Below are 27641 nucleotides of genomic sequence, written 5' to 3' on the forward strand. Positions count from 1 at the left end.
TTGAAAGAGTTGGGATTTGCATGGTACTACGGTTTACAAGTACTCAAATGACACACAAATGTGAAGTTTTTGTGCAAGATTTAAATAGGGAAATAATTTTAACTGTTTCTGGCCAACTAAACTAGAAGAATAAATTATATTTGTGAAAAAAATTTAAAAGGCCTAAAATGTAGTGATTTTAAAATTATTATAAAAAACGGGTTGTCACACGTACTCCTGATATGAACCTTGCATCCCCGTATACACTAGTACCTGATAAATCATGCGAATACAAAATGTACTTATGGCGCCGTTGATAAGTTGTTTTGTAGTTGAGTCGGAAAGCCGTATAGTATGTGTGTACGAGGACAATGGACCTTCCGCTATATGAGCTTCAACTTACGATGAGGTAAACTTGAACTATGCGTGTAATGTGGTGTGAACTCCAGCCATTTAAACATGACGCTCTGGAGTCTGGACATAAATTTGGCTTACATACAATTGTTTTAAGCTATATACGTCATGTTTAGGTGACCGGAGATAGTAATGATGTATGCCATATAGCCATGCAACCTCTGTTATTTGTGCCTGTAAGGCATATATACTTGACGCATATTTTTATGGATTGGCGGGTTAATTTGGCGTATTTCAAGGATTAATTTGGTTAACTCCAATCAGTTGGGCGGTCGATAACTTGGTTAGCCTGTTTGGCTTGGCTCACCTGCGTTAACCTTTAATTCCTATCACAGATGTTTAGATACTAGGAGTATTAAATATAGTCTAATTACAAAACTAATTACACAGATGGAGGTTAATTTGTGAGACGAATCTATTAAACCTAATTAGTCCATAATTTGACAATGTGGTGCTACCGTAACCATTTGCTAATGATGGATTAATTAAGCTTAATAGATTCTCTTCCGTGAAGTTCTGCAATTAGTTTTATAATTAGTTCATGTTTAGTCCTTCTAATTAGCATCCGAAGATTAATGTGACACGACTAACCCCAACAGGCCATAACAGTTTAGAGGATGCGTTTAGCAATAAAATGGGCTTCTTCACATCATTCGCACCTGGTGCTTAAAAAGACGGATAAAATGCTCAAGTTTGCACTGGTGCTTACTGTGTTCTAACAACATGATTAAGCTTATCTAGTCACCCGTTTGTATCTTAGAGATTAACCTTTAAAAGAGTGTACCATTGAGCTACAAGCCCTTTCCCTGCTTCTTCCCCCATAGAGTGTACCCACGACTGAGAACATTCAACCGCACTGTTCCAAGTCTTCTCTGATACCACCTCCTCACTCCTCAGTCAAGAGTCAACCCCCTCAGCGAAAAGGGAAATAAAGGACTAGATCTAGGAAGCCGATGCATGCTCGATCTCCAGGCGAAGAGGATGGAGGCCGCCCTCTTGGGCGGGTTAATCAGAGCTGTCGTGCCGAAGCTCCTCTCGCTGGCTGATGAGAAGTACAAGCTGCAGAAGGGCGTCAAGAGAGGCATCAAATTCCTCGACAAGGAGCTTCGCATGATTATCGGTTCCATCGATGATGAGCTCTCCGAGCAGGCCGACGACCACGGGGCCGTGTCGGGCTTGTTGATTGAAGACTTGCGCGAGCTGGCTTTCGGCATAGAGGACTTCTTGGACAGCGTCAGGTATCACGCTATCTGGAAGCAGCAGCCGGCCTCGTTCCGCAAAATTGTTCGACTCCCCAAGAAGATGCTCGCTAGTCTGCAGTTCGCCGGCGAGGTGCAGCGGCTGAAGAAGCTGGCGATGGAAGTATATGAGCGGAAGAAGAGATATACGGGTCATGCACAGCAACAACCCTCTGCTGCTGCTTGGATGGATGAATCGTCGTCGCCAGTATTTGATCCGCGCAACATCTGTGACACAGATCTAGTGGGCATCGACGGGCTCCGGGCGGATCTCTTGGAGCAGCTGTCAGAAGCCAAGGGGCAGTTGAAGGTGATCGCCATCGTCGGCTTCTGCGGCTTGGGGAAGACCGCCCTGACTGCCCAAGTGTACAATAGAGAAATCGGCGACAGAAGATTCGAGAAACACGCATGGGTTTGTGCCGCGGGCAAGCAGCCGACGGAGGTGCTGACACAGGTGCTCGGCGAACTCAATGCCGATTCCGCGGGTTCTTCTCAGGGCACGTCAAAGGATCGACAGCTTTGTGAAGATATAAGAAAGCAGTTGCATAACAAGAGGTAACGAATTCTTTTGCTTAGTTTCGCTCGCTAATTTTACTAATTTATTTTTTTCTGTCAACAGAGTTTTAAGCACACCTCTAATATATCACAACACTATTTTATGAGTATTTTTAGTGAGTTTATATTTACAAATAAACTATTTGATTGTTTATCTGCACAGTGCACTTAACACTTGTAGGGGCAGGAATTTTATATTATGTCAAAGTTAAGTTTGACTTAGGACCAAATTAAATCATCTTACATTTTGGAAGGGAGTGAGTAGCAACTAAACATCCACATGACTTATTTGCTGCACCATGAACACCTCATGTCTGAGGGTGAATGTAAGCCAACAATCCTAGGCAGACATGGAAGGGGCAACCTCAGATTGCGAAAGGTGCCAAGGAGGTGAACATTTTCGCCAATTTGTGGCAGGATGTCCCTATGTTGCAATCTGCTGCCAAACGTGGATGCCACATCAATGAAGTCGCGGGGTTCTTTGGGTCTTATAGTGGTATAAAGTGATCAGTTTTAGTTGTTCAACAGTGCGATATGTCCAGATCTGAGTTCAAGAGTGATTTCCGGATTGGGAATAGTTAGGGTGTAAAAACAGACTTTTTCTTATGATCTTGAAGGAAATTGAGTTCTTTCTTGATTGTTTTTCTTTTAGGTATTTAATTGTGATTGATGACATTCAAACAGAAGTTTTGTGGAGAAACATCAAATCAGCCTTCCCAGACGATAATGATGTTTCAAGCAGAGTAGTGGTGACAACTACTATTCAATCAATTGCTAATGCCTGCAGCTCCTCTGAAAGCTATGTGCACAAGATGAGAAGACTTGATGAGGAATGCTCGAAACAACTGTTCTCCTTCAAAGCTTGCCCTAACGAATATTCCTGTTACAAGCAGCCGGATTCAGCAGCAATTTTGAAGAAATGTGGCGGCCAGCCACTTGCTCTGGTAACTATAGGTGAATTCTTGCAAACACAGGGTTGGCCGAAAGGACCTTCATGTGAAGATATATGCAGCAAGTTACATTATCATTTGAAGAATGACAGAACTTTTGAAGCAATGCGACGGGTGCTGATCCGCAACTACACCAGTCTACCAAACCATGCTTTGAAAGCCTGTTTGCTATATTTTGGTATGTTCCCATGTGATTATCAGATCAAGAGAAAAAGCCTGTTGAGACTATGGTTAGCTGAGGGATTTGTAGAACTACAACCTTCAACTAGCACCCCGGATCCTGCAACTGCTTTTGATGCGCTCAAGGATCGGAACATCATTGAGCCCATTTATGTAAGCAACAATGAGACCGTGAAGACATGCCAGACTTACGGCATGATGCATGAGTTCATTACGCACATGTCAATCTCTCAGAAATTTGTCACTTTGCTTTGTGATGAGATGAACAATGACAAATATGTTCGTCGTCTTTCTGTCCATAAAAGCACTGCTACAGATGGCAATAATTCAGATTGTAATTCTTTATCTCTCGTTCGATCTCTGACGGTTTTTGGGAAGCCTAGTGAAGCTATTTTAGACTTCAGCAAGTATCGCCTGCTTCGAGTCTTGGATCTAGAAAAGTGTGATGACTTGAAGGATACTCATGTCAAAAACATATGCTCTCTGCTGCTTTTGAAATATCTGAGCCTTGGAAAAAACATTACCAAGCTTCCCAAGGATATTTCAAAACTGACAGTTTTGGAGACACTTGATTTAAGGCAATCTATGGTAGCTGAGGTGCGGGCAGAAGTCTTCCTGATGCCTTGTTTACTTCATCTGTTTGGGAAGTTTATGGTTCTCGATGCCGTGGATTTTCCCTCGCAAGGGAGAAGTGTCTTGCAGACACTAGCAGGATTAATCACTGACGGAAGACAAGGTTATTTTAATTTTATGGATTATATGACAAAATTGAGAAAGGTGAAGGTTTGGTGTGTGTCATCGGCAGGTGCAAGTGGTAACTGGACTGATCTTCAGAAGGCCATTCAGAAGTTCATCCATGATAAAAATGTAGCAAATATTGGTGATCGTTCTCTATCGCTTCATTTTGACAAATCCTTTATTGACTCCCTCAATTCCTTAAAAGAACCGTGTTACCTGAGCTCGCTGAAATTACACGGCGAATTGGATGCATTGCCTCAGTTTGTTATTTCACTTCGTGGTCTCAAGGAGTTGTGCCTTACATCTGTTAAATGTACGAAGGGCCTTCTTGAAGCTTTGACCCTGCTGAGTAACTTGAAATATTTAAAACTGATTGCTGATGACCTTGAGAAGTTCACCATAAAAGATAAGGCATTCCCCAGCTTGCTATGTCTTTGTTTTGTGCTGCAACATCCAACACATCCAACACTTCCAACAATTCAAGAAGGATCTATGCCATTCCTCAACACACTTCAGCTGCTCTGTAAGGGTCTACATGGCCTTTGCGGTATCAAAATAGAATATCTGAAAGTCCTTAAGGAGGTTATTCTTGATGATAGGGTTGATTCAGATACATGGGGGGAATGGGAAGAGGCTGCTAAGGAACATCCAAATAAGCCAAAAGTTTTGCCATCCAAAATAGCTGACACTTCGAAAAGGGAGCCTAAAGCTGAAATTTCAAAAAGGAAACCTACAGAAGATTCTGATGTTTTGGTGCCAACCAGAATTAAGTTTACAGAAAATTCTGTTGCATCAGTGGGATCCGTACAAGACACAGGCAGTAGTAGGATAGTAAATCAAGGATATTCTGTTGCGTCAATGGGATCCACACAAGACACGGGCAGTAGTATGCTAGTAAACCAAGGATTAGACTCATCTGCTCAACCAAAGATACATAATATTCGTGCAGTTCAAGCAAGCTCAGATGGTGGATCGTATTCTTCTTCCAATCATATGGGAGTTTTTGAGGTTCCTCCTATGACCAATTTATCAGAAACAGCTAGTAAAGCAGAAAGTGAGCATGCGGGCAATTGTGTTCCAGTAGAGCTAACCAAAGTTGACTCTGCAAACAATTCTGTTTCTCCAAATGAAACAATAGAACAGACTGACACTCCAATTCCAGTTAACCAAAAACTGGGTTCCTCTTATGGGCCAAACAGCCAGAATAGTTTTGCAGATATACAAAATCATGCTTTCAAGAGTATGGAGGTTTCAGAAGATTCTGTTTCAACTGAGTTGTCAATTACTGGGCATGGCATGGTGCCTTCTCATACGCTGCAAGGATGCTGATGAGCTGATCCTCAGTAATATGCAATATCATATACCTTAATTTTTCTTATTATTTTCAATCATTTCCCATCCACATTTGTTCAAGTATATCCCAAACTTTTGTAAAGTCCATCACTGGCTGTTGGCGAAATTAGAGGGATTCCCGCTTGACTGTTTTTCTAATAGAATAAGGTAGTCAAATTGCCATCCTATATTATATGATGGATTTATTCATTTAAAAACTTGCTATCACACCGACTTACGAATTGACATAACTGATGAGAATGTGATGGAAATGTATTAATTATATTGGTATAAATAACAACTGTATGGTACTAAATGGGACAAAATTTGATGAGCTAGCTTTGGAGTAGCACTTATAACTCATGATTATTTCTTATACAATGGTGGAAAATTTGTATTACCTTTTGTAAAACAACGTGCTCAGTATTGTGCTCCGTGATCAAATTCGAATTTTTTAATGGAAATGGGATCTACATTATTCGCACAAAGTTACTTGAAAAATGAGTTATACAGAATAGGAAGTGGTTAACATTTAGAGTTTATGAAAGTATATATATCATCAAGCACAAGTTTCTAGTAGCTCTATCCATAGCTGATGACCTGATGTTCACTTTGATTGTGCAGCGTACCCTTAGGCAAACATCCTAGCCATTCTCAACTGTTTCTAAAGCTCATACAACAACTTATTACCTCCTATCGTTATGGAGTGCTGGCACCTATTGTGGGATGTGGCGAAGTCGTGGTGTTTCCTTATTAGCATTTTTCGATTTACTTTAGCCAAGCATATATAGTTTGGGCAACGTCATGACTTCCACTTTATGTTGCCGCTGATTGCATTGGCTCTTCGATACCACCATAAAAAACATCATTTGTACATTTGGTTGGTGACCATGTCCTTCTGAAAAATAAGTACTAGGCGTGTACCGGCACAAACCCTTATTCATACGGCTTCTATTGGCGATATACCTACCATAGTGGAGATGATTGCTGTCTCACTTTTAATAATTATGTATTTTTAAACCATATATTGGTTTGTTACTTCACATAATTAATATTTATTTTAAACAATATTTACTTTATTTGGGTGTCACTTAGATCCTCACTATATCTTATATTGCATTTTCATCTCCTTAAATCTGCTAAGTGGTTAATGCGTAAAATAACCTCCTTAGCTAAAATATAATCAAGCTATATCATATACTCACAAAATGCGATGTAAGTGAATATATATAGGCATAGGCGAAGCTAGCACGGACGACCTGAGTGCACACTTCAATATGTATATGTATAAAAATCTATATCTAACCTATACAACGACAAAAGTGTTAGTATGGGATGATTAGTGCATCTATATAATAAATTAAGGGATCGATTTGCACCAATTAAAACATGAGGGACACTTCCAAAATACTTAAGAGATGAAAAATACATATTTCCAATATTATTACATCAATTCCCCAATTACATGATTTTGTATATTACTCCAACACCCCAAGTCTCAAATATTGATCGATCCTTTCTTAGTTGACTGTCTCTCAGCTGACTGTTTGGTTTTTATTAATTATACTACATTCTACATGTATATGCTAATAATTGGCATCGCCCACTGTTGAGAAATTAGCTAGGAGGGAGGGGAGCATCTCTATCTATAGGTGCTCATGATCATTGTGGTATTGCTATGTGGTAACTTCCACACTCTTCATACAAAATATCCTAACTCTAGAACCCTCCTCCTCCTTATCTAGTTCGTTGAACTGTGGTGCTCATGATCATTGAAATTTGGAGCAAAACAAGATTATGGAAGGATGTTGTAGCGGAGAGAAATAGAAAGGGAAGCTTACCAGCAGCTTGAGACCGTGGGCACCGATCTGGCTAGGAGGCATGCTGCAGTAGCGACCGGCGATAAGCGAATGATGCCTCCCCATCTATCGCGACTTGCAATTTGGAACTTGGACGATGAAGTTTTTGCGTTTTGAGCAACCGTAATTTTGCGGGTGTCGTTTTCCCAACTGGGACTAATTAATCGGGATTAAAGATCTCCATCTTTAGTTCCGGGTCTTTCACTGGGACTAAAAACCTCCTTTAGTCACAGTTGATAACACCAACCGGGACTAAAGGTGTCTCCACATACTACAAAATTTAGACCCAGGACTATCTTTAGTCCCGGTTCCAAAAACAACCGAGATTTTTGTTGAGAATAGTAGGTTGTTTATCTACTAGGGCAACTCTTGCTCGTCATGCGCGCGACACACTTGGCTTGTTAGCAGACGACTATTGGCCTGTCCATGTGGGTTTTTTCTGATACAATGCTTTGAACTACCCTGTTTGTTTATTACGTTGTCCCATGTACAAAGAAAGTATGCAAGCGCAGCAAGCGTGGGCTGCTGGACCGGATGGTGGTGCACGCATCGAAGTTCAACGAATGCACAAGTGCTCTAGAATCTTATTTTATTCCCTGGTGCCAATGCACTCGGCAAGCCTAACATGGCTTCGCCCCTGTGTTGATTTGAGTGATTCGAACCTCGACTGAGCCACTCAGTAAGTTTGATTTAGGGACGTGGAATCTGATAAGCAACATTGCGCCCTTGGAGAAGTTTATGGATTACCGACTCATTACGCTCACTTACTTTTGTCAGTATGTATATAAATGATCTTGGACTGATTCATGAACTTTTCTTTTATATGTGTAACTAACAGTAAGCTACATGTAATAATTGTGAACTGATTCCTCCACTCTTTGGGGTTGAAACCGGAATATTTTTCCATTCTCTAAATGTATATAAATGATTTACTCCAAGTTCCGTTTTTCATTACTACTCCACCCTTGGAGTACGTTATGAATGATTATGTTGGCCTGTTAATTAAAGTCGTTAAGGAGCCTCATATTCACGGACTTTTTCTTTGCAACTTGCAGATATTTTGTGTAATAAAAAGGAAAAACAAATGATGAGAAATTGAGAATGTTACTATAAGAAAGTATAAAGATGTATTACTCGCAATAAAAATATATAAAGACGTATCTTGGGTTGGAGGATGAAATATGGAGTTTGTTTCTCCCTCAGTAGCTAGTGCTACCGGGCTGAGGACACGCTAATCCTAAGCGCTTTAATTATCGTATTATAAGAGAGATTGTTACTCAGAAATTTCCAAACAGTACGAGGAATTCGAGCAATCACCAAGTGTGTCGGTGTTTTAATCCGGCAACCTATCAAAGGAGTACCCGAGATAGTGTTTTGGTTGGTGGGTGTCGCTGAAATCAAGCAGTCAATGGTGACGCAGGAGCACATTTAGATAAGTTCGGACCGCTAGATCGCGTAATACCCTACGTCCTGTGTGTTGTATGGTTGTATTGGATTGAACTTATTTGGAGGGAGTCCCTGCCCACCCTTATATATCGGGGAAGCAGGGTTACAGGGTAGTCTTTGGTACAAGAGTACTAGTCGGACACAACTACAGAGTTCTACTCTAACTTGGCAGAGTAGTTTTCTTGTATTCCGACTAGTCCTTCAGGAGTTCATGTAGTCTATGTTGCCCTGTAGCGTAGTTTCCATATCCTGATAAGTCTCGAGTACGTCCCCTTGAGTGGGTTCGTACAGATCTTCTGATGGGCCCGGGGATGTATGGCCGACAGTGTGTGTCCCTAATATTTTTCTTGACGTTTTTCCATACGACATTGTGATCATTTTTGAGGATTTGCATGGATTTAACTGTTGACAACATCTCGACGTGAATCTCATTTCCGTATACTACTTGTAAGTCCACATGTCTCACATACGTGAATTTTAAATACATATGTATTTTATGCAAAGTAAATGAGCGACCTATTATGCAGGATGCAATGGAAGGAGAAACAACTGACAGGCGACAGGATCAAGGTAGCATATCTTGACCCAGCATGAATTAGCAACCTAGTGCACATGTTCAAAATGACAGAAATGATGAAAGCAGGAATAGATGCAGCAAAGACACAAGCGGAGAAAGAAGCTATCAAAGAGAAAGCACATAGAGAAGAAATACACAAAGTGTCCGTATACATTGGTCATGTGATGCAAAAAAAAGGCTACCAAGGATTACATTACGGCTCCTTAAGGTTTTGAGTAAGTTCATTTTATTTACTATATACACACACATGCTAGGTGCTATTTAACACCGTCTAACATATAAATTATATTAATATAATGCAGTAACCATTGGATTTGCATCATTATTTTTCCCAAGCGAGGAGAAGCAGTGGTCCTCGACTCATACGCTATGATAGAGATAGATACAAAGATTTCATAGGCATTATACAAAGGTAAGACATTCCTTGACAGGACATATATGCATGTTCAGATTTTATGTACCTAAGTTGTATTACTAACTCTTGTCTTTATATTCTTAAAGCGTGTACAAGCTTAACATACGAAGAGGCAGGCCCATATCTGGAGTTGTATAACTAACTCTTGTCTTTATATCTTGACTAATAGTTTGACTATTAATTTTTTATTTTTATAATGCAAAGTTTATATAGTTGGATTCATAATCAAATATACTCTACCATGATTATAAATTTATAACCATAAATAATATAAGATAAATAAATATGGTCAAAGTATTATTTGGAAGACCGTGTAAAGTCACATCATGTCTTATAAAGATAAATGGAGGGAGTATTTTTTTAGCACTAGAAAAGGGAGTAGAGAATTTTTTAGTAGAGGTAGTAGGTTGTTCCCCATTTACATTACTTGGAAACCACAAAATGGTGTTTTAAAGTATTTTGAACATCTGAATTCAGTACAGAAAGCATAAGCACCACACAGCAGACAACAGCAAAAACACAAACCACACACAATCCTACTGGACTTTACTCTACCCAATCAAACCTTCTTACATTCATATAAATAGGAAACGTTGGATGTTTGCGTATGGTGCTCTCGAATGCGATTCTACAGCCCTTCTGTCGGATTCCTCGACACCACCATCTGCTGCCCCAATTCTCACAGCAATCTCCTTGAGGTTTAACAAGTGTTCAACGCCAGAAATCATATGCGAATATATCTCATCTCTGTGGAAATTGAAACAAACCTTCAACCTACGAAGATTAGGCAGTGCTTCTTCCCGAAAGGCTATGCAAAGAGCACTACACCTATATTTGAAGTACTTGAGAACTGGAAATTCCCCACTATTGAATACAACACCTTCTGCATTGGGCTGCCGAACGTACAGCGAGAGAACAGTGAGACCAGGCAATCCAGTGAGGATATCAATATCACTCCTCAGTAATACTCTGACAACAATTTTCAAAACGCAGAGTTTGCGGAGTTTTCCAATCCACTCAGGAAGTCTGGAAAAGGTGCAAATAGGCGGCAACTCAAGTCTCTGAAGAAACATGGGAGTGGAGAATATGGCACTTGAGTGATCAACGAACATTGTCATGCCTACAGCACCATGAGCCAGTGTGAGAGATTTCAAGTTGGCTAGTCTCCCAAAAGAAGAGGCCAGAGCTACGAGTTTTCTCTTCAGATGCTCATGAGACACTTCCTTGGAACAGGTGAGATGAAGATCTCTTAGATTTATGAGCTCACCAAGGCTCTGCACATTGTCTTCAGAGTTGTATCCAAGGTCAAAACACTTCAACGTTTGTAGAGATGTGATGAGGCCAATCCGATCAGGTAGTTTTGTCCCATCTCGAATGCCCAAATGCAACAAGCCTGGGAGATGAACAATATCATTTGGAACAGCTGACTCTTTTGCATCTATTTCCAGCATTTTTTCATTGAGAACTGCAGAAACTCTTGCATCTATTTCCAGTATTTCCAAGAACTTTAACCCCTGTATCTCGGATGGTAATTCCACGTAGATTTGACTTGAAATCTTCAAATATCTCAGCAGGCATAACCCGCAGATTCTTGATAGGTTGACACTAGTGCAATCATCCTTATTGCCCCAAAATTCAAGGATTAGAACCCGAAGAAGCTTAAATTCTATGACAGAAGGCATACACCTGGGGAGTCCAAAAAAGGCAAGTGATCGAACTTGTGACACTCTTATACCTTCCGGTTCGGTTGCATACTGGGCGCAACTGTAGTGTAGGGACAATCGACGGGCTTTCATTAAAAACATAGCATTAGTCCGAGAGTAATCTACTGCAGTGATAAAATTCTCTTGTCTAGACTTATATGTAATAAGATCAAGAACAACATGGTGTACTGTACAAGATAGCACCTCATTATTGTAGTTAATTTTCTCAGGTTGAATCATTCCCCTTTTGACCAGCTCATTAAAATAATTCTCTGCAACTCCCTCATTTCCTTTTGTTGTAGTAATAAAACCTTCAGCTGCCCATTGCTTTAGCAAATCATCCTTCCAGATGGTGCATCCCACTGGATACATGGTAAGATATAGCAAGCATGTCTTTAACTCTTGAGGAAGATTATTGTAACAAATGCTTACTATTTGTTTAAGCATATCTTCCAAAGAAAGATTTTCCAGAGTGGACAGAACACTTTGCAGCAGTTGGTGCCATATATCTGAGTTATCTCGCAAGCTTGCAAAAAGACCAGCTGCAGAGATGATTGCTAATGGCAAACCACCACATTCTTTTAACATTCTGAAGATGAATGGATCAGGAAATTGATTGTCAGAACTAAAAGCTCTATCTAAGAATAAATTTTCAGAATCCTGACTCCCAAGGGGCTTCATTTCAAAAGTATCAACGGTGTGGTAACCAGAGCATTCGGGCGCTATATTTTTTACTTCACATGTTATTATTACTCTACTGCAATTACTACCATTTGGAAAAGCATTTTTAATGATATCCCATGCTTCTGCTTCCCATAAATCATCAATTACAATAAAATACCTGCAGAACAATCATAAAAAGAAATAATCATGTAAGTGTTAATGCAAACAAATGTAGCATATAGAAACACTGCAAACATAAGTTGCAATGAAAAAAAAAGCAAAAATTTAATTTTACTCCCCTCACCTATCCACTTTGTCCGCTTGATTTAGACTCACCTTACTCCCCTAAACTATTTCATTTGGTCCAATCTACCCCCTAATTAGATTTTTCTTTTTTGTTTCTCCATGTATGAGTTGAATTTTGAGTTCAAATTTTGTGAGCAGATATAAAACATAATGCCTTATGTAAAAGATTATACTAAGAATGTTTCATGGTTATTTTCATAGGTTAGAAATATTTAATACAAAATTGATCTTAGATATACAAAACTGTACAAAAAGTAATCATTAAAAATTTCTAAAAGTATTTTTTAACGTAGAGCATCAAGTTATAAGTCAAGCGACAAAATCTGAAATTAAAAATCAACTTGTACGCGAAGTTATAAGTCAAGTTACATGCTATATAAGACGTAATTGAAGTATCCTACTTTATAATACTATGCATGTTGTGCTTGTTAAGTATTTTGATTTCTTCTGTTGGATAAAATCATTGAATATGATAAAATTCTCTCCAACTTTCCAAAGTACTTGATCATGAAGTTTGTTCAAGCTTATGATGTACCAAACACTATCTTCTCTATGAGATCTGCATTGGACATAAGACTATGTATTTTTAGGGAGTATTCAAACAAGTACATAAACTTGGGTGCCTATTTCCTTCTAGTTGGTCAATTTTTTTTACATGACCTATAAGTGGTATAAAGTTTTTAAATTATACATAGTACCTATAAATGATGGTAAATCTTAAGTACATAAACTTGACCTTCAACTATTATGAACTAACAAGGATGTAAGACTCACTTGTAAGTAGTATAATAAAGTTACACACGCAAGACGTTAACTTGTTTTTTTAATAATGGATAGACAAGACGTTAACTTGTAAGAACATATAAAAAAATTTGTAGCTACAATCATTGACTTCTACACCATACAAACAAATTTGTCGCCCAGCCTACAAACAGAATTGTGCTAATTCAAATATTTCAGGGTTGCAAATGACCTTTGGAGCTAACAAATATCCTACAATTGAAGATAAGATTTGTAGGATATTAGAAGTAAGTACTTAACTAACATGTTGCACGAGCAGGACAAAAATTTACCTCTTATCTTCGAGGTGCTTCCTAATGTTTTCAATGTCGCCTTGAACTGAGCAGGCATACAGATTTTGTTTATTAGGCCGCAGAATTTGATAGAGTAGTTCCTGAAGAAGTCTACTTATGTCAGGATTCCGTGACACCCGTATGAAAGCCCGGCAATCAAATTTCCCACCGAGTTCACGATACAATTCTTTAGCAAGGGTTGTTTTACCGATCCCTGCAGGTCCAAAAATACACAACACTTTCAACTGTTGTTCTGCTTGGTTGGTGAGCCACATGGTAAGTTCTTTCTTTGGTCCCTCGATACCAATGTGATCGGCAACAACTTTATAAACCAATGTGATCCGACTGCTACGGCCAGAGAACACAGACCTAGGATTCGAGACGCAACCATCAAGCTGGTACCTTGCATGCCGTTCGCTTGCCTCCCACAGCAGAGTCCTGAGCTCTGCAACTCTTACGATCCTCGTTGACAGCTTGAGCATACTGGGAAGCCCACGAATCTTAAGACGTGCAACCCTGAGCTTGGGGGCATGGATGGATCTCGGCTTCTCATTGGCAGCGTTGTGCGACAACATCATGAAGTCGATGCTGTCCTCAATATCATACGAGAGCTCACGCACCTCTTCCATCCAGTATTTCGCCTTACTGTTGTGGGAATCTGCCATCAACTGCTCCATGTGGGCGTCCCTTATTTCTTCCAGATCCTCCACGAGAAGCTTGATTGCGTGCTTTAGTGAGCTCCGAAGAGGGTACTTGGGATCCAGCAGAATACCGAGCTTCCTAAAAAGAGAGCCCATTGCACCCAGAGAAGAACTAACTGGTGCCTCCATGGTGCCCTGAGTTGAATTCGTCATGCCCTGAAAAGCATAGCGAAGTTTCCACTTAATGCTCTTTGCGCATCCACAACAAATGCAAATCCATGTGGAGTGGAAGGCAGGAAGGTCACATATGAGTCTAACTTGGAAAAAGATAGTAGATGAATCATACAAATTGGAGACTCGTTTTGAAATCTATATATTAATTCTATGCTAGAAAAAATATAACTCCTAGAAGTCTCACAAAAATGAGAAAGCATCTAGCTGGCAATTCTATATATTCTAATTGCCATCGAAAATATTAACCATTGAATCTATATTGTTTCCTTAAAAATTCCTTACCTCCATCATTATGAAAATCCTCTAAAGTAACCCCTAAATATGTATTGCAATTACTCATCCTACCATTGTGAAAAATAACTTAAAGTAACCCTAAATTTTATCTAAATTATCCACATGTACTATTATGAAAAAATAATCTAAGATAACCATCTGAATCTACATCTAAATTAGTCATCTCTACCATTGAATTATTATAAAGTAACCCTAGATTATACATTACATGCTAGAAATATAGATAAATACTAAAAATTGTCACAAAAATAAAAAAATATTCAGCCATTGATACGGTAAACTCTAATCATTATTAACAATAACAGAAAATATTTTTTCTGTTTTCTAAAAACTTACCCACCTCTGCTCTAAATCTATTACAATTATAAGAATGTACTTCAGTACTTATATGTGTGGTGTGTTAGAATATGAACAAGTTAGTGAGAGGAAATGTAAGCAATTTTGATTAGCTTCGGGTCCTCAATTTATTATGAACTACTACCACTAGCTCGTGTAGAAGCATGGGTTGATAGACTAGCATATATAAAGTTAAAAGCATGCAATGTTTAAAAACAATTATTGAGCTTCATGCACCGATTAGTTACACTAAAAAACCTAAGCTGGTAGGGCAATACAAATGGTTCACTTATATTTTAACAGACTTTACCTCATTTAGGGGCTCCCTCGGGCCTTAGACAAATGAGAATAAGTATACCATGTTTTATATAGCTACAAGCAATGACAACTTTGTGTGCAAAATTGACATTGGTTGCTGCAACAGCAACAGATTTCATGTGGAAACAAATGTGCCAACATTAGCTATGGTATGGAAGAGATGTACGTATGGGCTTTTGAGAGGAAGGTGTAACATGAGATGGTGGAAGAGGTTCTATGGAAAATGAGAATCCCGCCGAAAATTAGAATCTTTTGGTGGAGAACCCTTAATAATTTCCTGCCAGCAATGGCAGAACTCAAACACCGACACGTGGAGCAGGAAAGTCACTGCAAGGCGTGTAGTGCAGCGGTTGAAGATCTCTTTCATGTGGCCATTGTCTGCCCTTCTGCAAAGAGATTTTGGCAAGCAGTGAAAGACATTGCAGGGACAAAATTGCCTGAACTGCACGCGGGTACCTGAATGAGAGATGTTCTTTCAGGGCAAGCGTACTCATCGACACACGCATGCCTGATGCCTCTTCATATGTGGGTTCTGGTCTCTGCGGTTGAAATAGGAGACGTCGCCGCCAGCATGGAGCATGAGGTGAATGTTGCCCACCACCACGGACAGCTCAATGTCATCCAGTTGGGGGAAGTTTGATCCACGCGTGATGTCCGTCCAGTTGAGGGGCGGATCCCCACGCCCGACGAGTGATCCGTCTCTGCACCATGGAGGATGACATCGCCAACCTTGAAGCTCTAGGGTGCGCATGGTGCTTGGGACCCTGGCAGGGGCAGAAGGCAGTGTCACGGTAGAGGAACCACTGCTAGGGGCGGCGAATTACCGATTCCACCACCTGTGTTGCCGCGTCCACTTTGGGGACTGCGTCCAAACCCCGGGGAGGAGGGCCGAGAGGGGGTGTCTAGGTAGCTCTTCTGGTGCGCGGCGATGATGACACCATGTTGTCCTCTCCAGACAAAGGAAGCTAAGATCCCCATCGGGTTGGCCATCATGCCCACAGCAATCTCGATGTGGTGCTTGTTCTAGTGCTCGAGGCGGTTGTCCTTAAGGGAGACAGTGGCGAAGAGGCTTGCAGGGGAAGGGCAGGCGGGGTGGGTAGTGAAAGGCTGAAAGCCAATGAAGGACACCGACTGCAGGACACACTGGCATCATCTCGGGACCCACAAGGGGCCTAGGAGCTAGGCCAGCCGGGCCAGCTCCCCGGCCAAAAGGAGGATGGAGCCCACCAGGCATGGTAGGAGTGGTCCCGCCATTCATGGCGGATGGGGAGGCATGGTTCGAGCTAGGATATAGGGTGGATGGGTGCAGTGGGGGCCAAGCCCGGCACCCGGAGTCCCTCGTGAGCAAGACAGGTTGCTCATGCATAAATGAGGCATGATGGTGATGGCGCTTGACGCAGTCGAGGAGCCGGTGCCCCAAACACCCACACCGACGACAGCAAAGAGGATTGCAGCAAGCGAAGATGGAGTGGTTAAGGGCGAGGCAGCGGCATACAAGTGGGGGAGGGAGGAGTGGAAGGACGCTAGTGCAAGTGGGTAAGGATGGGGGTAGAGCAGCATGCAAGAAGGACCGTGCACTAGTCGAAGCAAGATGACAGGGCGGGCCTGTAGTCGGGGCAGCATGACGATATAGCAGCAGCCTCAGGCGGCTGACGTGGATGACTCAGATGAACAAGGCATCAGGATTGGCGTGAGATATACCCCGTGCAGGATGCAAAGCAGGGCGGAGAAGGTGCAGGCGTGTCGGAGGCAGCCAGCGCACATCGGAGGGGGAAGGTGGATGCGACGTGTCGGCAGAAGGGCGCCCGTGACCCGTTACGGTAGTCATAGACCCCGATCCAACAGTGGCTGACAAAGGGAGAAAGGTCTCCCGAGACAACCGGCCTCTCCCGCGGCCGCGGAGCACCCAGGGAGAAAGGTCGTGAATGACCAGAGCTTGGTGGGGCAGGAGAGCGGGGAGTCCGGCGAGAGCAGAGCAATCACAGGCCCGAGCAGCACAGCAACACGGCGGTGCCGAACGGGCCATGCAGGGGCTCCCCCCTCCCCTGTAGAGCTTAAGGGCCATGCGCAGCCTCCAGACGCCGTCGAGCGCCACGGAGGTGATGCTTGCGACCAGCCGACCACCGAGGTGACACCAGCCACGGGGCGAAGAGCGGGAAGCAGACATTACCCACCATTGGATGGGGAAGCTGGGCTGGTGTGCTTGTGGCCGTCAGGGCTGAGGCGGCGTGGCCAGCGGGCTGGGAGGCAACGGAGGGAGGAGGGGCTGTGGGCCGACGGTGCCGGAGCAGCATGACTGGCGGGCTGGGGGTTGGGCGGAGGCTCGCCCAGAGCGCGAGCCCCTACCATTCTTCATAATCTCCATTGTTGTTTCTGAACATCGGGCTTCACACCAGGCTCAATGGGTAATTGGGTATGTTAAGCACAAGAGGAAGTGGAGCTCAAGCCGGTAGACATCCAGCAGCTTGCTAGTCTCACAATAGGGGGCTGTATATGCAGCCACTAGGGGGGTGTATATATAGCGAATATATATGCAGCCTGCAGCCACTTAATGGATTTCCATCATCTCGAAGTGAAATAAACTGCAGGAGTACCTCAGTGCTACTCTCCCCGTGTTCCTCGGATACATTGAGAGCTTGATCGACGCCGTCGACTGCAGGCATCTGGCTCGCCGCTGCCGCCGCCGCGGGTGGTGGTGGTGGTGCCAGCTGTACTTGTTGCTGTTGGTAGCAGTGGAGAGCTTGATCGACGCCGCCGGCCGGGTTGAGCGGCCGGCAGTCGAAGGACTTCAGCGTGCCGGTGCTGATGTACACGCGGCACACCCTGAACTCGTTCCGCAGCTGCACGCCGATCAGTAGTGACCATAATTATCAATACATAATTAATTACCATCGTCATAAATGCACAGCCACATCGCATGCGGCACGTACCCTGACAGGCGCCCCTGCAGCCAGCAGCAGCGGCGCGCCATCGGCGGCCTTGTACTCGTTCATCTTCCAGCGGGTCTTTTTGCCCATGGGGGCGCGGCCCTCGTAGAAGACCATGGTGCGCTTCTCCCCGATGACGCGGTTGGCCGGCGCCGAGTAGACGTAGGACGCCACCGCCGCGGCCTTCCAGTACCCCGACGGCGTGGTGCGCGCCGGCCGGCCGCCGTGCAGCTCCCGCTCCGCCCACGGGCAGAAGAAGAACCACTGCTCCTTGTCGCCCACGTTCGCGACTCCGGCCATCGCTGCATGCATCGATAGTATATGACATGTTGCGCATCATATATGTAGTCATCGTGATCATCCGATCGAGAGGAGATCGATGAACTACGACCACGACTAACCCTGGAGCTCGGAGGGATGGTATCTGTAGATGTCGACGACGGGGATGAAGTGCTCGACTTGTGGCATGGTGCCGGCGAGGCGGTGGCGGAGGTAGAAGCTCAGCAGCTCCTCCTCCGTCGGGTAGAACCGGTACCCCGGCGGGAGCGGCGGATCACTACTACTTCCACTTCCCATTGTTCTCTGCAATAGCATGAGCTCGATCGATCTTATTTCCTCCAACAAATTGAAGATCATGAAGACACAAAATCCCGTAAAAACCAATTCAGTTTGATAGTAAAATAAGTTTCGCATGTATGAATTCCAGGTTTGCAGCTAATTACTTAATTTGGGAAATCACCCATTTCCACCTACACCTTTTTAGTGACTGCCTAAGCATGCTTTGCTTCCTTGGAAGTAACCAATGTTTAGATTAGTACTATTAATTAACTTACATCAGTGCTACTCTCTCCAGGTTCCTCATCAACATTGGTTTGATGCAGAGATGGTGCTGCAGACACCTCCATCGACTTCACCTGATCCACCAACTTGGTTACAGGGCTGGTCACCTACAAAGCAAATTGAATTTCATGAAGAACAAAAAATCCCATAACAACCAGTTCAGTTTGATAAAAAAATAAGTTTTCATATATGATTTCAAGGTTTCCAGCTAATTACTTAATTTGAGGAATTACCCATTACACATACGCTTTTTTGTTACTACAAGTATAAACTTTTTTATTACAAGACTTTTCCACGTGTAACTGTGGTAAAATATTTATTAGCTTATTACTCAATCAGGGATGCTGTTAAGAAAATTCCGGGTTAGTGAACACTGACTTCTGAATTCTGTTTCTAAAAAGATGTCCCTAGAATTTTAGAAGAACACATTCTAGGAGACTTGTTACAGGCCGGGTTAGAGTATGAACAATGATCTACAAAGTGTCCATTGCTGATAATAAAGATCGCCATTTGTTTTCCTTTTTTGAGATGACTATTGTCTGTATAGGTAAAATGGTAACGACGGGAAGAAAACCCCGCGTATTTCCACTGCGCTAGGTACATAGCATCCATATGGGCATTTGCTTCTCCTTTCATTTATATAAAAAATAAAATCAGTAAAGAAATCCCCTCCTATTTCATCAAAAACATATGGGCATTTGCTAGAAAATGAACACGCACGGGAAATCAGTAAAGGAATCAGAGAGAGAGAGCAAAGATAAGAAATTTTGATTACTTGTCTGTTATATTTATCCACAAACTTCTAATACTTAGAATTGCATTATATCTGGGACTGAATTTGAATGCTAGAATTTTGTTCTTTCTGAGACGGTTAGAGTAAGTAATTATCTTTCCTACTCAAACCAGCATATGGTGGGTAATTAATCAGACGAAAATTTATTGAGCCCATTACAAGAAAAAGAAAAAAAGAACAGAGGAATTAAGGAAGCAGTAATCAATATGAGCCAGCAGCCTTTGGAAACATGAATTCCTCTGTATATCAATGTGCATGCAGATCAGTTTGTACCTCTTGGTAGGGTGACAGCAGATCATCTTCTTCTAGCCGTGCGGTTTGAAGAGTGGGATGTTTGGGATGGACTGTAGCCGCGTGCACCAACGCAGCTTCCACCTCCTCCACCTCTGAAGCACGGGCATTTCCACAGTTCACATATGCAGTGACTATCTGGAGCGAACTTCTTCCGATATTCTCGAAACCAAGCAGCTTGTCAAAACCAAACAGGGTCGTCGCATCTTTTAGGAACCGCACATGGACGTCAAAACTAAGGGATTCAAGACTTGGCATGATAGTAGATTCTATCCTGCTGCTGCTTCTGCACTTGCTGCCGTGCGGATCAAACCAGATAGATGTATTATATAGGTGTAAGGTTCTCAAATTCCGAAAGTATCCAACATTCTCAGTAAGAATCTTTATGACTAGTAATTTGGTGTCACACGAATGCAGCTTGAGGCAACGGAGCTCTGGCAATCTCGCAAGGGTTTCCACGTCCTGCTCTTTCATAACTAGCACTTTCAAACACAGGTAGGAGAGGTTCGGAGCAAGTGATGAATTAATCCACCCCGGAAGTCCAGAAAACACGATCCATTCCAAACGCAGGAAACGGAGATGCTGACAGGTGACGAATCCTGCATCGGTCATCCTGCAGTTACCTAGCAATGAAAAGGCGAGCTCCCTTTGAGCCTCCCTCAAAGTTTTGGCCATGGGTGAAGAAGGAGAAGGAGAAGAAAAGAGAAGGGTTGAAGGAATAGGAGAGGAACCGAACGAGGAAGGGAGAGATGGGTGAGCCTCCTCTATGTTCAGGTACCTGATCTTGTGCAGATTGCCTATGGACTCAAGCAAAGTTCTCCCCATGCTCTCACTCGTACCATCAATCATAGTCCGTAGCACCCTCAGTTCTCTCAGCAGGCCCAGCTCCTTCACAAAATGCATTCTAGCATTAGCAGTAGGGTGTATCGCCAGCTCTTGCAATGAGGTCAGCTTACCGATCAAGCCAGCCGGCACTCTTGTTTCGCAATCAGATCGTAGGCAAACAAGTTGCGTCAGCAGTCCCACCCCGTTTGGAAGCTCCTTCACGAAACTTCCCCGTAAATCCAGTGTCTGCAGAAATTTTAGATATCTTACTTTCCTGGGCAGCTCGATAAGACCTAGGCCAAGCCCAAGGTACCTCAGCTGAAGTAAACTCCAAAGATGATCCAGCATACCTTCTTCACGGCCTTCCTCAGCACGACAGTTTATCATATCTAACACACGTAAACATGGGAAGCGTGGGAATGATGCACCAAAATCGCACTGACTGGCAAAAAGGGATCTCACTTTCGACACATCAACATTAGTAGTTAGCTGACTGCTGTTGTGCCTTTCAAAACACTTCAAGAGTAACCTGCGAGCAATGCTCCTCGGAAGTTTCTGTTGCTCACGACCATCCAATACAGTGGAAAAATTTTCATCCGTCGATAAGCTACGGATCAAATCAAGAACCATAATGTTAACAGAGCAAGCATCTACGTACCCTTCATATTCTGTTTCCTCTGCCTGGATCAAGCCTCTATTTATCAATTCATTAAAGTAACGCTCCCCAAGCTCAAATAATCCTACCCCTGGTTCTGCATGGATGAAACCTTCAGCTATCCACATCCATATCAAACTATTTTTTTCTATCATATGATTTTCCGAAAATGTGCTTAGATACAGTAAGCAAGCCTTTAGGCGTGAAGGAAGATCGTAGTAGCTAAAACTCAATATCCTTCTGGCATTTTCTACATCATCATAATTGTCTGTATTCCCAAAACCAAAAGAGTAGTATACCTCAGACCACTCCTCCTCTGGTTTATTGGCCAACAAACTAGCTATTGTTATGATAGCTAATGGCAAACCACAGCATTTCTTCAAAAACAGTTCACATGTCTCAGCTGATGGCCTATCCAAATGCTTCCCGTCACCAGCAAACATTCTTGCATAAAATAATTTTTCAGATTTCTCGGGAGAAAGTGGTTGCATGTCGTAAACGTCATCTGCATATGTGGCCACTCCAAAAATACGAGTAGTTATGACTACTCTACTTCGACAATCACTGTCTTGCAGAGCACATTTGATTAATTTCCATGATTGGATGTCCCATATATCATCAATAATAATGAAACACCTATACATTCACATGAGAGCGCAATAGATGGTAATTAAAAGTATAAGACATCATATAACGAACAGAAAAAATAAACACTATCAACCATAAAAGAGCAGGTGATTCCAAGTTGAAAGGATTGAACAAGATTTGGAAATGCACGTGATTAACTAAGCGATCTACCTCAGGATGTTGTGCTTCTTCTGTGGACCTCAGCAACAATAACTTGCCAGTATGCTACACAATGGGATTTGAACACCCCCCCCCACCCCGCCCCCCACACCCACCCACCCTCATGCAATGCCTCCTTGCCATCCCACCTAGATTATGTTCCTAATAGAAATCTTTATTCCACTCAATACTTATTTGACAAAACTTTAGATGATTATTTAGTATCTAAATAACTTCAAATTAAAAGGTTGTCAACAACAAAAATTTTATATTTACAATTTTCGTATAAATTTCTTCATCCAACTAAGTATGAACATTTTATACATTTTATGAATATCTCGCTACAAACTCACAGATAAACACTTGCTTTCAAAGCTTTAGTCCAACTTATTAATCATTCTCTATATTATCATTTCATCATGTACTTACTACCTTTAGAGTTGATCTTTTATCTAACTTATGTACCATCATCTCACTATGTTATTAGTTCATTATTTTACTATACTATTATAGCGCCATAAGCTGATCACATCCAACTAAGCTTTTATAGCATTCTCAGCTCATAAACTGATCGCAAATAAAAGGGAAAAGAGTACGCAAACGATAGGAATGAATGAACAGCATCTTTATGATTGAGCTACTTTGTAACATTTGAGTGCAAACGAGCTTGCTACTTTTAAATTTGTAATAGTAATAATATGGCTATCTGGATTTTGCATGGAATTGTGTGGCTACCTACTAGTACACTTTAGGATTTGAAAAACATATTTGTATTTTATACAACTGATTATACTTCTTGATAAATATGCAAATTTACTTATTTTTGTTTACTGCTATTTTAAATCAATCTACATTTACGTTTAACACGGTAATTTCTAAGATTGGTTGAGATGGATCATGCCAGCTCCTTCATCCTTTATTAAGAAGTCCATTTTTGACCATCAAACTATCGATTGAGTTTGGTATTGGCCATGCAACATTCACATTTGGCCATCTTGATGGGTGGTTTCGCTGACGTGGACAACACGCGGTAGTGGAGCCTACATGTTAGCATTATCTTCTTCCCCTCCCTCTCTCCTTATATCTCCCTCTCTCTCCAACCAGTGAAATGGAGCTGCCGGCTCCGCTACAGCCTCCCGATTCGAAGCTCGCTTGCCGGATCTCGTTTCCACGACTGCCGCCAGCTCCTTCGCCGACACAAATCAAAGCCGCCCATGAGCTGCGCCGATCCAAGCTACGCTGCATCATTCCGCCGAGCACCTCCCTCCCAAATGCGGCTTGCTGCTCGACCTCCACTCAAGCCCAATCGCCGCCCGCACGATGTCCTTCGCTGGCCCCTCCAGCACTGCTCCTCCCGTAGCCAAGAAGGTGGAAGCTGACGGAGGTTAGGACAAGCAGTGGGGGAGATGGTGACGGAGAGGTGGAGTCGTGGAGCATGAGGAGACGGGCTGGAGAGGCGGCAGAGCTACGGGACAAGCAGCTCACCGCCGGCAGATGGTGTTCGCCAGTGATGGGTAGGTGGGCCACACTCAGCCACACGGGCTCTCCTGCTCCTCCGTGGCAGCGCCGCCCTTGAGCTCCACCGAGCGGCGACCCTTGGGCTCCTGACAGCGAAGGTGCATGAGCTCCTTTCGCCAGCAACTGCTGTCCGCCGCAGCAGCGGATTTGGGGTAGCGGATTTGCGACGACGGCATGAGAGGCGACGCGGTGTGAAGAAGGGAGGGAGGAAGAGAGAGAAGGAAGAAGAGAAGAGAGAGGAGAGAGAAAAAGGAGCTGACATGTAGGTCCCACTGCCGCATATCGTCCGCATAAGTGAAACCGCCTATCAAAACAGCTAGATGGCCAAATGTGAATGGTTTTGATAGTTGGATGATCAAAGACTTTTTGTTTTGGAGTTGCGTGGCCAAAACCAAACTCAGAATGGTTAAAAATGGACTTCTTCCTTCAATAAAATAAAGAAGATGTAAAGAATGAAACTATGCAGCTACTGAAACTAAAAGCTGCAATATATGTTATCAGCGAGCAGCATTGGGTCGGCGATTATACTCGTACCTCTTTTTCTCGACGAATTCCTTGAGTTTTTCCATGAGCTTCTTTACATCCAAAACATTCAGATCTGAATAATTAGCATACCTTTTCTTGTCAAGATTAATGAGAATGTCTTTAAAGACTTTCATCATATCAGGATTCCGACCCAACGGGATGAAAGCCCCGCAATCGAAACCTGGTTTAAGCTGGTCATATACAGCTTTGGCAAGGGTGGTCTTGCCCAGTCCTCCGGATCCAGTAACAGAGACGATTTTGATCTTCTTATTGGACATATCAACGTCACCCCCTACCGACAGCATACTTATGAGTTCGTCCCTTGGTCCCTCGATGCCAACAAGATCTGTTGCCCTTATGTATCGAGTCGCGTTGCGAGGGTCGATGCTCGTTGCACCTACAGGTTTGGCAACAAAAATGTCGAGTCCGTACCTGTCACGCTTTGCTGCCAGCTTGTCGACCTTTTCGTTGATGTCGTGGATCTGGGTAGACAAGTTGCGGCGAGCCTTGCTCTTCTGGAACAGTTTGCCCACCTTTTCATGGAGGCTTGTTTCCGTAGGCTCAGGACCGCCGATGGGCACCAAGAATAATGCGTCGAGGGCGTCCTCCATATCGTAGGATGCCTCCCTGACATCGCGCGCCCAGAGCCTGACCAGCTCGTCCACGTCCAGCTCGTACGGTGGCACATCGCCAATCTCGCGGAGGACGGCGTACGCGGATTCGAGCTCCCGCAATAGAGACTCGATCGCCTTCCTCGTGTCATAGTAGAGGCCGTACTCTAACTTGAGCAGCTCAACCAGCTTGGGCAGCAGGCTCCCTATCGCCCCCGCTGCCAGATCCATGCTTGCAAGCTCGGTGTGTGGTTCCTGCGAGCAGCAGCTTCGTAAGTGCGGCTGATTTGTGTCCATAACAAGGTGAGCGAAGTGTAGTAGACAGCGAGAAAGGCTCACCCAGATTCGCCGTCGTCTGCTCTTGGCCTGAAGCGGGACGGAGGTCGGGGAAGCCGCGCAGCAGCGGGAGCTTCACGCCCTTCCGGTACTGCTCTGTCCAGATCCAGCCCCCGGAAGAGGGTGGCTATCTTTGAGGGTTTGACGCCGGAGGCCCGGTGACTGGTGAGGATGCCACTCCGGGTGGGGGATTGGGGAATACAAGGGCGGAGCCAAGACGACGATGAAAAAAACACACGCAGGCGACTATTTCGATTGACGACAGGAGAAAAGTTATCTTTATGTCCTTTCAAAAAATAAAGTTATCTTTATGGGCTTTTTTTTTTGGCTTGAGTAACCAGTGCGTGGGTCACTCGCATAAAAAGGCGGCACGAGTCACCAGCTCCCACGCACTACCGGAATATGGAAGTTTGCCTTGTGTCCACAGCACATGGTGAAGCTCAAAAAATACTCTGCAGAGGTTTTGCCAAGTGTTATACTCGATAAATAGTACATGGCAAATATAGTGCCGGTAAAAATTTCTTTAATGAGTGTTTTTTATCGGGCACTCGGCAAAGACTTTGCTGAGTGCTAAACTAACGCTTGGCAAAAAAAAGCAATGTGACGGTGCAAAAACGGTTACAGCGCGTTTGCCGAGTATCTAATGGCACGGGCACTCGTCGAACATGCCTTGTTTGCCGAGTGATTTTTCCCGAACACTTGGCAAAGATGCCATTTAGGCCTAGAATGTACAGAATTTTGGCCTCTTTGCTGAGTTTCACAGCCAAGACACTCGGCAAAGATGGCTATTTTAGGTTCAGAATGTAACACTCGGCAAAGCTGGCACATATAACCAGTTTATTTGGTTCGGTCACAGTCACGTACCACATTCAAATAAACATCACATCCATCATAGATAGTTCACAATAGGCATCACAGGTAATTCATATAGATATATCAACAACACATCACAAATGCAAATGAACTTCACAATCACAAATGCAAATAAACTTCAGAATCATAAGTACATAGTTCATAGAGACTCGAAACACACAAGTATACACTAATAAGGCTCACTGTGACCACGGTGGCCATTGGTCCTGCGAGTGTCCTACTCCAGGCTCATTCGATGCAGCTGATTGATTCTGCAAAAAGAAGAGATAAATCATCCACAGAACATACAAGTATTAGAAATAAACTAGCAACTAGAAATAGTGATTAATTCTGCGGAAACTAAAAGTAGCTAAGTTACAGTGATTGAGAACGAAACAGTGATTACAAGGTTAACTACAAACTAGAAATTAGAAACTAAAAACATACGCACATCACAAAGGAGAAAACATTAATTCTGCATAAACTAGAAACGGTGATTATAAGGTTGTGAAGTGACTCATAGTGCTGGATGGAGTATTTGGAGCAGGTTGAGAAGGAGGGAATGGCATCGCTGGCGGACGTTGACCGATTGCAGCATAAACACCCCTCATCATTTCAAATATCTGCAGTCGCTCTGCCTCCATCCTCTGTCGCTCAGCCTGCATCCTCTGCTCGATGGATGCCTCTAGCTCCTCCTGTCGTCTCCTTTCTTGTTCCAGCTGGACCTACAATATTTCATCCCAATGTTACAATGCAATGCATAAGTATGTAAAAATCAATAAACGATGAATAAAATAGAAATGACCTGGAGTTCGTCCATCTGGAACCATGTAGAGTCTAGCCGAGGACGTATCGCCAGGCTGGAACTCGTGCTCTATGCTCGAAGCTGAGAGAGAGAGAGGGAGTACAGGCCGTATCAAGTGTGCCGTCGCCAATCTAGAACCGGCCATGCTTCTTGTCTCCTCCCACCCTCATGACCACTTCTCCATCAAGGTCATGTGCACTCGGATCGTAGTCTGGGCCATGGACCGCCCTTACCATCGATGTGTATCCATCGAGGTGACTGTGGACGGTCTCATTGCTGTACGTTGAGGGCGGGTCATCCGGGTTGTAGGCGACGCCGGCCCTCGCCTTGCCCTTGTGGGCCAAAGCATAAGCCTTGAACTAGAAGCAAGGCTCGCCAGCATTTTCCGCCGACTGCAAACAAAAAGCTTAGAAATTATGCAGAATTAAGCGTTAGAATAAAGAAATGCATTTGTGTACCCATCTAGCCGCGTATTCTAAGAGGCTGAGGTTGCCTTGATGGTGTGGTGCCCTTCTCATCAACAAACGCCGCTCCTGGAAAGTATTGTGATGCTCCTCCCACATGGGGTCGCACCACTTGTCCACGTCTAGGCCCAGCACTGCAGATCATGGGCGTACCACCACGGA

General features: G+C 43.4%; 2 protein-coding genes across 2 annotated transcripts; one reads left to right on the top strand and one right to left on the bottom strand.

Moving 5' to 3' along the window:
• The first annotated feature begins 1213 nt into the window (after positions 1-1213).
• On the top strand, positions 1214-5671 carry LOC101767013 (disease resistance protein RPM1). The gene is made up of 2 exons (XM_004978669.3): positions 1214-2186; positions 2839-5671. The coding sequence occupies exons 1-2, from the start codon at positions 1351-1353 to the stop codon at positions 5381-5383; spliced, it is 3381 nt and encodes a 1126-aa protein (XP_004978726.1). The 5' UTR covers positions 1214-1350; the 3' UTR covers positions 5384-5671.
• A 4387-nt stretch (positions 5672-10058) lies between these two features.
• Positions 10059-25608, bottom strand: LOC101767946. Its single transcript, XM_004978672.3, is given in 10 exon segments — positions 10059-10309; positions 10312-12227; positions 13429-14285; positions 17846-18091; positions 18182-18480; positions 18580-18760; positions 19012-19125; positions 20085-22218; positions 24421-25277; positions 25362-25608. Coding segments are annotated over 9 exon segments (6660 nt in total). The 5' UTR covers positions 25254-25277; positions 25362-25608; the 3' UTR covers positions 10059-10229.
• Between the last annotated feature and the right edge of the window lie 2033 nt (positions 25609-27641).

This window comes from Setaria italica, chromosome VIII, assembly GCF_000263155.2.
Source record: "Setaria italica strain Yugu1 chromosome VIII, Setaria_italica_v2.0, whole genome shotgun sequence".
Taxonomy (NCBI): domain Eukaryota; kingdom Viridiplantae; phylum Streptophyta; class Magnoliopsida; order Poales; family Poaceae; genus Setaria; species Setaria italica.